The sequence below is a fragment of the Convolutriloba macropyga genome, chromosome 12 (assembly GCF_964194025.1).
Source record: "Convolutriloba macropyga chromosome 12, txConMacr16.3, whole genome shotgun sequence".
NCBI classification, from domain to species: domain Eukaryota; kingdom Metazoa; phylum Xenacoelomorpha; order Acoela; family Convolutidae; genus Convolutriloba; species Convolutriloba macropyga.
In genome coordinates, this window is record NC_134479.1 from 2346937 (window position 1) to 2357130 (window position 10194).

The window sequence follows — 10194 nt, forward strand, 5'->3', positions numbered from 1 at the left end:
ATTGTAAGACTGTTGGTAGGAAATCTTACTGGTGAATACATACATACTTGTACGAAGATTTCTGAAGAATCTTAAAAGATTTTTATTCGCCCATTTTTGCATCTCAGGTCACAGCTGATGAGGTGATAGTGGAGGATGTGGGAGAGAGTGTTTACACGTGCACACTGCAAAACCCACAACAGCAACAACAGGAAGAAGAGGGAATAGAAGACATGGAATGTTTGCCAAGAGTGAGTGCTTCCCTGAGACACCACGGCACTCACACAGTCACAGTCACAAACCCATTCGGACAATCTGAGACATCCTTCAATGTCATGATCTGCTGTGAGTATCAATCACTAGTTCATCACCACTCTTATTTTAATAATACACCAGTTCAGATATGACTGCCATCCTTCGAATTGACTGTCATCCATTAGAGGACTTGAGCTGAATCTGAATGTGACCACACAAGGGCAAACCAAGATGGTGAAAAGCATGTTTTGGTTGAATTCATTTTATGATTACTCTATAATATGATCGCTACTAATGTCGTATAACTTCAAACTTGAACCGTCTAGTTTTAAAAGTAACTTAACAGTTTTGAATAAATTGAATTTATGGAAGTAACTCTTATTTACTATCCTTCAAAGCTGTAGTAATGACTACATTAGAAGGTGTTTAGATGAAGCATAATTATTTGTCACATTACTACCATATGGTATCTCAGAAACTACTGCAACTAGTCTTGGATATGGTTTATTAAAATGGTGGATTAAAATTTAGGGTGTTGAACGAACCCAGTTCAATCGATAGGTCACTGCACCCTATATGTCATCACAAGAGGAGTCATTGTGCGATTGAAGTCATAAATTGGGGAGTTACTTGTTTGTTTGTTTGTTTTCAATTACGTGGTCTATTATTGTAGCAAATGTGGAGGAGAGTGTGGATGGAGGGATGCCACTGGTCACAACCGAGGGAATGGACGTGACCAGATACAGGACACAGGCTGACTTCACTGAACTGGAGGAACTCAGGTGAGTGGGGGGGGGGGGGGGGGTCAAATTGTCAACTTGGGTAGAAACTGAGCTGAAAGTGATTAACTGAAATCATTTTATCCTTCAACCATCAGTCGAAATTGCATATATCTCAATATTATTATATAATTCACGTTTGAATTCTCATATAGTTGTTTTTACGTTTTCCTTGCTGTTTTTGACGTCACTTTGCAAATTTTTTATACACTAAACAGTGGTTAGAGAAATTGTTGATGAAAGTATTCGACTGGACATGATTGAGTAAGTTTGAAAGTTCGTCTGGATTGAGAGATTGAAAGGAAAGTGATGAAACAGTGTTTGTAACCAATCTATTTGGTGTTATTTTATAAGAACATTTTGTTGAAACACGTGATATCTTTCACCACTGTATGACCTCTACATGTATGACGTGTATGACTACAGGTACGCTAAACAGATGCCCAAGACATTCAAACAGGGCAGGGCTCTTGCAACAGACACACCCTGGCAACACAATCAACAACAACAACAAGAGCAGGAGGAGGAAACAGAGGCACTGGAGATGTACGATGCATGTGAAAACACTCAACAGATCTCAGAACAGACGTTGTCTGTGTCTGCCGAGGAGAGAGGAGACGCTTCCAATGTGCACCAGTCGAGACAGGTGGTAGAAGGTGTGAACAAACTCGTGGCTGAAGATGAACATTGGATGTCTTCTGAACATGTGGACGAAAGAGAAGGTCAGGTCCAAAACTAAATTAGGCTGCTTCATTTATTCCCTCTGACACAAAATTGGATATTTTCATATGAAAATGCAAAAACGTTCTTCATATTTTGTGTATCTCATGAAGGGGTTAGACAAGTGTGATTAGATTTTCACGTATAATATGATCATGCACCATTTCAAGGATGTACAGTAATCAAGCACAGATAATTACATTACATTTCTGTTTTTGATATTTTTTCAGAAATAAATATTTGATCTGGCCCAATAGGATCCGAGAAACAATCTGTCTATTTCAACTGTGTTGTTTCTGACCACCCTTGATTTTTATGAATTGCGTAGAAGCTGTAAAAAATGTTTGTCTAAGTGAAATCCGTAAACAATTTGTTGTCATTGTTAAGGTCACTCGGTGGCAGTGAGACAGATGTCCTCTGAGGAAGAGACAACTGCGTTGTGTCAAGTGTTGCCCGATGGAGATGATGCAGTTGATGAGCAGAGACAGGTTGCAGTGGCATCTCGAGGGGTGACAGAAGCGATGCCTGGGAGACAGAGTCCAGAGAGTATGGGGGAGAGAGCAGACAGTTTTGAGACTGAACACTTCTCCACTCTCATTGTGGACGAGGATGAAACCACCCTTAGAGATGGACGTCTACAGTCGGTGGAGAAGACAGGAGTTTTTTACTCCTCAGACGATGAGACAGAGAAGAGAAAGAAGAATGTTTTGGATTCCGCGACTCAGGCAATCGTCACAGCAGCTCCAATGGACAGTTCCCAACTCCTTGATAGACTACGGGCGGAATTGGTGACTCTCCCAATGGAGGATTCAAACGGAAGGACTGCTGGGGGATTCTCTGATTCCACTTTGAGAATCCTCTTCAGTGCCAGTGAGGAAGAGAAGAAACTCAGTTCTCAGATCAGTGCGGGTGATTTCTCCGAAAGTGAGATGCACAATCTGCTGACCTTCTTGAGCGGCGATTCTCATCATCAAGAGGGAGTGTTCTATTCCAAGTCCATTCTGGATCTGTTGCAGCCACAGGATCACAAGAAACAGCCAGTGACAGAGGCCAGAGCCACTGAGGCTGGAAACGACTGTGAATGGAAGAATGCACCAGAGTCTGTCCAGATGGAGGCACAACTTGACATGGCACAGAACATGACCAGTGCTCAAGTCAGTCAGTCTGATAAAGAAACTCAGTTTGGACAGGTTACTGAATCAGAGAAACTACAGACTGAGGCTGTTGCTTTCAGTGCTGAAGTGAATGCCTTTTCTCGACTCAGAGTTTCTCTTCTTAATGAACAGAAGACATCAGCTAGTTATAACATGGGTGAGGTTAACCAGACCCAACCCACGTGTGAGGCATCGGAATTCAGCACGATTTGTGCTCTGGGCAAACACAAAATCAACCTCGACCAGATTAAATCGTCCACAGGTGGCGATGTTGAACCGGTCATGTGTGAACAATGCAGCAAAGAGGACGTGCTAAGACTGACCGAAGTTGGCAGAACCCTGGACGCGTTACAAGTGGGACTGAGCCGGGCAGCCTGGGTTGGAGTGGCGATGCAGAGTGATGGGCAGATGTTGCCGGATGAATTGCTGGACAGCATAAAGTGGACTGTGAGTGAGGAGAAACAGTCCGAAGTGATCAGAGAGATAGCAGAGACCAAAGAGGCCATCAGAGAGATCTTGTCACGTGCTCTGATTCTGGTCAGTGCTGAACAGAGTGAGGAGCCAGAGAATGCTCAGTGGATACGACTGAGGGAGATCATGAGGCCGATTGTGTTGAGACAGGCGAGGGAGATTGAACAGATTGTGAAGGAGTATGAGCCTGATGACGTCACAGAGTTTAATGACATGCCCCGATTCACAGCCATGGCACAGGTGGATGAGAAGACACGCAAGTGGATTCGACTGAGAGAAAAGGTCTCTTTATGTCCTTCTATCTTTTCTCTCATTAGCTCACATAAAGGCACCATTCAATGCCATGTTACCTTTCATTCTTTAGACTCCATTTTTATTAAAACTTTTGCTTCAATTTTGATATAATTTGAGTTTCAGTTCAAATTAGAATTTAACAATACACATTTGCTCATTATTTAGCCATAAATTCTGACCAGAATATACTTTTTAAAAGTACTCAATTGAAATTTCTTTAGATTCATCGATAATAACGACATAATTACCAAAAATTTTCATGGTAAAACAGTCTAAATTCTTATTTATGAAATGTGCAACAGGTGGACATCAAAATTGAGACGATCACCGCCCAGTTGTGCCGAGAACCCAAAAATGAGTTTGAGTTCAGTCTCAGTCAGGACACAGAAGTAGACAACAGAATCCTCGAGTACCTGATTGACTTCGGGTTCCAGCAGTGGATGAATCCAGAGTACAAACTGGACAGACACAAGTTCGACTACTTTGTCAAGGAGAGACTCGATGTCAGCACCCGACACGCACAAGAAGCCACACTGCCCTGTCCCATGCCAGCTGAAAGTTTCATCCAGCCAGACCAGGTGGCCCTGGAGGCTGAGAAAGAGGGCGAAAGGGCTAAAGAGTTTGCCCACATTGAGAATGAGAGCGACGTCACTGCTCATGTGCAATTCGGCGAGTCTGGTTAGTAAAGCATGATAGAAAACATTTGTAAAGAGGAGGTATCAAGTTCATAATTGGTTGGAAGGAAGCCGGTTAGGCTACACGGAGTGAAACTATTGATGAAGAACCACTGTCGAGAAGCAGTAGAATGACATGTATAATTCTTCCTATTTCATATCCGATCTAATATTGCATCGCGTTATTAGACACACGACTTGTTGAACTGTTCTTTTGTGACAGTTTTGCCCGAACACCTGTATTATCGAGCACGAAAATCTTGTCATTTTTTAGATTAGTTGGTTACTAAACCGTCTTTTGCATTTCAACTGTTCTTGAGCTGTTTTTGGTTTTAAACTGTCTATTGAAAAATTGACACCAAGAATCTGTAGCGAATCCCAATCATCTAATTGCTCTCGAACGAAGTTAGAAGCAATCATTGTAAACGCGGGTGTCTTTCTTGTTTCAAAATTTTTGCTGAACAGTTTTCACGCTTCCGTTCTGGAACATTTTTGCTCTCTCTCGCTCTCGAGTTTTGAGTGATCTGAATTGCTCTCATTCCCAAATTAAGTCTGTTACCCATTAGAAATTTGATTGAATCTCAAGCAAGATTTTCGTTTGATGCTGAGTTTTCTGCTCATGCTTTTGATAGGAAATATTTGTCTTCAATATCTTAAAATAATGAGAAGTTTTTACCATTTATATGTTATTATTTCTGTTTTAAATAGGGGTGAAGTGATAGCGAGGTTATTATTTGTTTAATTTCGTTATTAGAGTCCAAAATATTTGAATTGCACTAGTGTGCTGTCTTTTTAAAGATCTAATCTTATTTTCCGACTTTTTGATGTCAATGAGAAGTCAAATTTAGAGTAGTAAGAAATAAATGTTTGAGCAAATTTTCAGTTCTTGATGGAGCATTTTCTCAAGTGTGTCAGTTTGAATTATGTTTCCAGTCATATTTCTCAATGATTGCTAGTAATGTTCATACACGTGATCTAATGGTGTTCAGATGCAGTTGTGTGTATTGAGGGAATGGGCAGCTAATAGTTTTTATGTCTTGACGTTAATTGCATTGAAAATTAATGGTAAATTTTTGAGTTTCGCCCTCAATTTTTTTTGTCTCGCATTTAGTCTCACAAACAACAAGTCAGGTTGGCTTTCTAATAGAGATTAGGGGAATCTATATAATGTAGCAGCTGATAACTTCTGTTTTTGTAAAATATTTTAAGTTTGTTTTACCCGTAATTGTTGTCATTTTTCTAACTTCCTCTGACTGATGAGAGGTCTCATCGGCCTTTTTGTGCGGCAGAAGATAAGATATTAATTTTTTAGTCCACAAGTATTGTTTTATTGACATGAGCCCCATTTTTTGAGTACTTTAAAGAATTTTTGAATCTGGCCTTCAGTTGTAACATTTGTCTTTTTTTCTCTTGAGGGAAATATTAAAAAGATGCGATATATTTCTCGATGTTGAGTGATATAGAGTTGTCCGGGATTTGAATACATGAATCTGTGTTGTAATCATTCTCACATCACTATTTTTAACCAAAAAAAGTTTGTATAGTTTGCCAGTTTCTCATTTTTATTATTATCTGTATTTTTGTAGCTTTGTTTCTCAATGGTTATCCTTGGCTTTTCCGCTCGTTTAGTGTAGGCTTTCTGAAGATCTGTAATGTAAATGGTTCTTTGATTTTTCGCTATTGGTTTCTTGATAATTTTGACACCACTAGCCTTACAAAAAGCATAATTTTCTTTTTTATTAGTACCTTCTATATTCTTCGTTTATTTTCAAGTGCCTACTATTGAAAATTTTTTCTGCGTATTTTTTTGATAGTTGAATTGTTAGTTTGTTCAACTGTTTGGATTGTAATTCGGGACTTTTTCTGCTAGTTTCCTTACATCTTTATTTTAACTACTAGAATTTGAATTACATTGATGCGCTGTTTTTTTACATTTTTTCTACCCTCTCTTCGACCGTCAATGAGAAGTCAAACTGAGGTATTGATATTAATCACGCTGTAGTCTCAGGAAGATTGAAAGGCGAAAACATCTGCAAGATTGGTTTTAAAAGGTGATAAGTATGTTCTATAGATGCATATTGGCAGTTGGTCAAACCCCTCAAAAGGCATCTAATCGTTTTTAATTTTTTTGACGCTATTTAGTTTCATGAAATGTAAGCGCTTTTTGATTTTGCCTGTTTTTTTAAGTTGTTTGTTCTTCAGTTACTTAATCTCATTAATGATAGGTCCCATTGACTCTGTAGAAAAGCTTATTCAAATTGGTTTACGGATTTGAATTGAATTCTAAACGCTTTTAACGATTTTGACGTTTTATGTTTTCAAAAAATTGTTAGTAGTTTTTGAATTTTCCAAATTTTATAGTTTTTTACCATTATATTATTGATAGCTCTAACTGGCCCCGTTAAGTCTGGATGTTTGCAGATTTTTTTCATATCCAATAGTTTTAAATACTTTGAGACAAACTGTTTCCAAATATCATTAGTAATTTTTTATTTGCCAGTTCTTGTATATGTTTTTGTTGTTCTGTCAATTAGTTTTGGGATTTGCTTTTTCATTTTTTGGGTTTTGCTAGTTTTCTAGTAGTTTTTGTTGTTTTCTTAATTAATTTTAAGTGAGTTCTTATTTTCTTCAAATATCAGTTTGAATAGTTTTGACACAACTTGTGTTCAAAAATTGTGAGCAGTTTTTGGATTTCGCCCATTTTTGAAACTTTGTTGGTACTGTCGATAGTCTCATCGATGACAGGTCTTATTTGATCTCTAATGAGGCCTAATTGGATCCGGTTGACGATTTGAGTTGAATGCTTATAATTTTTTTGGCTTTGAGTTTATTTTTTTTCAAAAATTTTTGATTGTAACTTTTGAACCTTTGTTTCAAAAAATCTAAGGAGGAAACTAGTTGTTCAAAATAATTGCATTTTCAACTTTAAATTTGTTTAGTTTTTTCGGTAGGTTCTTCCTTCATTCAACAGTAATCCATCAATTATCATTTAACAATTGATTTTTCATCTCGGTTGACCTTAATGCTTCCCATTATTCTTTAAAACAATTTCTGCTTATGTTGAAATCGTATATCATTGCATCCGGCTCAAATTTCAAAGTTTCTCCGAAAATAGATTTGGTTCATTAATAGCCGCCGTCGGCATCTCAACTGCTTTTCTGTAGGCTCTTTTCACAATTCAAAGAATTTGAATTGTATTGGGGCGCTGTCTTTTTTTAAGATCTGTTCACTTATTTTCATGATTTTTGAAGTCAAATTGGAGTAATGATTTTGATCACGCCGAAACAGCAAATGGAGTAAAAAAGCAAGTGATTTTGCGGCGTGAAACTTTTCCGCTCTAATTTTAAAATAGGCTGGGAAAACGATGTTTGAACAAAAATTCGCTTTCTCGCTGGTGGTTTTTGTTCACATGCGGCAATTTCACTTTGATTATTACTGTTTTTTTCGACTTTTTGGGTTGGATTTTTTTCTAAATGGTTTTTCCAATCCATTCATAGTCCGTTCTAGGCCTAATTTTTTGTTGGAACTAAGTTTCCATTTCTCGCTAGTGGCGTTTTTGTTCACATGAGGCATTTTGACATTAATTTTCTGTTTTTTTTTAAATTTTGGATCTGATTTTTCTAGAAATGTTTACCCAATTCTCTCATAGTCCGTTCTAGGTCTAGTTTTGGTTTAGTCAATCAAAAACTTGTTGGAATTGTACGTCAGGATTTGACCTGCTATGTTTTTAATTCTCTTTACCTTTTGACCTTGTTTTTCGTTTTTCATAAGTCACGATTTTCACGCTTGACTTCTGACTTACTTCACTCACTATTTCAACTGAATGGATTTTAACCTCTTTCACGCATTGATTTACGCAATATAGTGAATACGATCAAAGGCAATAGAGCAAAATCAGATCAAAAGAAACAGGATAAGCATATAAACCCCGTTCATTAAGTCATAGTGCATTAGGTTATCATTAAAGCGATTGCTAGCTGGCGTTATTATTATGATGCTTAATAGCGTTCAGTTTAAAAGTTGAATTAAGTGTAATTTAAGAATCTAACCGAATACGCAGAATTTGCGCACCAAATAAGAAAATCTTGACACATCTCGTATTTTTTTTCCATTTCAATCCCAATGTGCGTCAAGCGGCTCAATGGCGGCTATTTTCCGACAGTTTGCCGGCTCTGTTTTATTTTTGAATAAACATCGATTGTTATAGCTCTTAGGTGATTTTGTATAGCATACTGATATTGCATACTTTACTTATATTTTACTATCTTTTAGATCAATCGCTCGGTAAGTTTTATACCTTATTATTTAATATCAATGATCGCTCAAATTGAGGGGAGCTTCTCAACCTTTTTGTCACCGCGCGAGACCGTAAATTATTAGATAATTAGCCTCAGTGCTTGTCTCATCCAATGAGCGTGAGTTAAACGAAGCTTGTTGTGATTAATGAAGCTTGTCTTATCGACCAATGAAACGGAGCCTCCCGCCACCCAACTTTTTTGCTCATGTTTATTAGAATTGCAAAAGAAGAGAAGGAGAGATGAAGCCGTTGTTTAATGATTAGGACGTATGATCGAAGATTAACAGTTTAGATTCTGAATATAATTAATTAACCAAACCATGATTAGATTAAGATCTGCTTAATTGACACTTAATATTGAAAAAAGAAAATATTACTACTTTTCCTACGCAAAATAGTTTGGCTGTCAAATGCTTCGCTTAATCGAATTTTTGCCTCTTTTTTTCTAACCCTCCAATCAACATCTCCAGTATTTGAAAAAGTCAAGTGTGTGAAATAACAATGCGTAATTTTTCTTTTAGCAGTAAGTCATACAAAAAAAAACACAACAGTATTTAAATATAAAAATTTTTCATGTAACAGGTATGTATCGTATAATTTTCGAATCTTTTTTGATTCCCCCACTCCCAGTTAAATTGGTATATGACTGCTACGCCGCGATTTAAATAAAGATTGTGAATTTGTTACGTGGGGGGGGGGGGGGGGGATAAACGTCACCCGAAAACTTGGCAGTGATAAGCAAGACATTTTGACAGTATTTTGAGATGGGTTTTACGTTTAGGCACAGCAGACGTAGAGGGTAATGAGGTGGTTGCAGTTTGTGAAGAGAAGCCTCATGAATATCTCTTCTCTCCTCTGTGTGTGTTGGATGAGGAACTGAAGGACGAAATGGACTCAAAGGAGTGGTCATCTAAATACAGAAAGGAAGTCTTCCACACTCAGCAAGCAGCTCTTAATGACACTGCACGCAGCAAAGTTGCCATGCAGTTGAAGGCCGCAGCAGAGGACGGATCTGTGAACCAATTCTCAACCCAAGATATGCAGAACCCACACATGGAGGATTGCGACACAAGTCAAGAGAGAGGAGGAGCCGACAACAAAATGGGAGAATCCGAACTGGAGAGACTTTTGGGAATATCTACCGAGTGTGAAATGGATTGGGCGAGACCCCGCGAGGAGTTTGTGGAAATCCCAGACGCAACTCCTTTCAACGCGTTGGCAGAGTCTCATGCCATCTCAGAGCATGCTGTGAGAATGGGTCTGCCGGTGATCACCAGCGAACATGCCTGGCTCAGATCGAGAGAGACAGAGGTCAAATCTCACCACCCCTCTGAGGTTCCAGGCGAGCAGTCGTCATTCGAGGCCAAGACACCCATTCTGTCCCAGAAGCCGAGGATCAAGGGCAAGTCGCTGACAGTGGACGACATGGTGTGGCGCAGGACTCGTGAGAAGTACGAAGCGGAACCGGATGTTGCAGTAGAAGAGGTGAGTAGAGTTCAGAAGCTTAGAGGTCATTTAGTCATCTCTATTGTACATCGCAGGCCTGTATGCAAAAGTGAAATTGGTCGTCA

At 38.6% G+C, this 10194-nt stretch overlaps 2 protein-coding genes across 5 annotated transcripts in view; both read left to right on the forward strand.

The window, feature by feature from the left end:
- The window catches only part of LOC142351028 (uncharacterized), a 155230-nt gene that overhangs the window by 111723 nt on the left and 33313 nt on the right, over positions 1-10194 (forward strand). For all 4 annotated transcript variants that reach the window (XM_075403084.1, XM_075403086.1, XM_075403085.1 and 1 more), the window contains 6 exons: positions 108-324; positions 908-1016; positions 1440-1735; positions 2121-3640; positions 3955-4330; positions 9405-10108. In XM_075403084.1, the coding sequence (XP_075259199.1) occupies positions 108-324; positions 908-1016; positions 1440-1735; positions 2121-3640; positions 3955-4330; positions 9405-10108 (3222 nt within the window). The remainder of the gene's footprint in view (positions 1-107; positions 325-907; positions 1017-1439; positions 1736-2120; positions 3641-3954; positions 4331-9404; positions 10109-10194) is intronic.
- The window catches only part of LOC142351029 (proto-oncogene vav-like), a 198412-nt gene that overhangs the window by 57746 nt on the left and 130472 nt on the right, over positions 1-10194 (forward strand). The window lies entirely within an intron of this gene.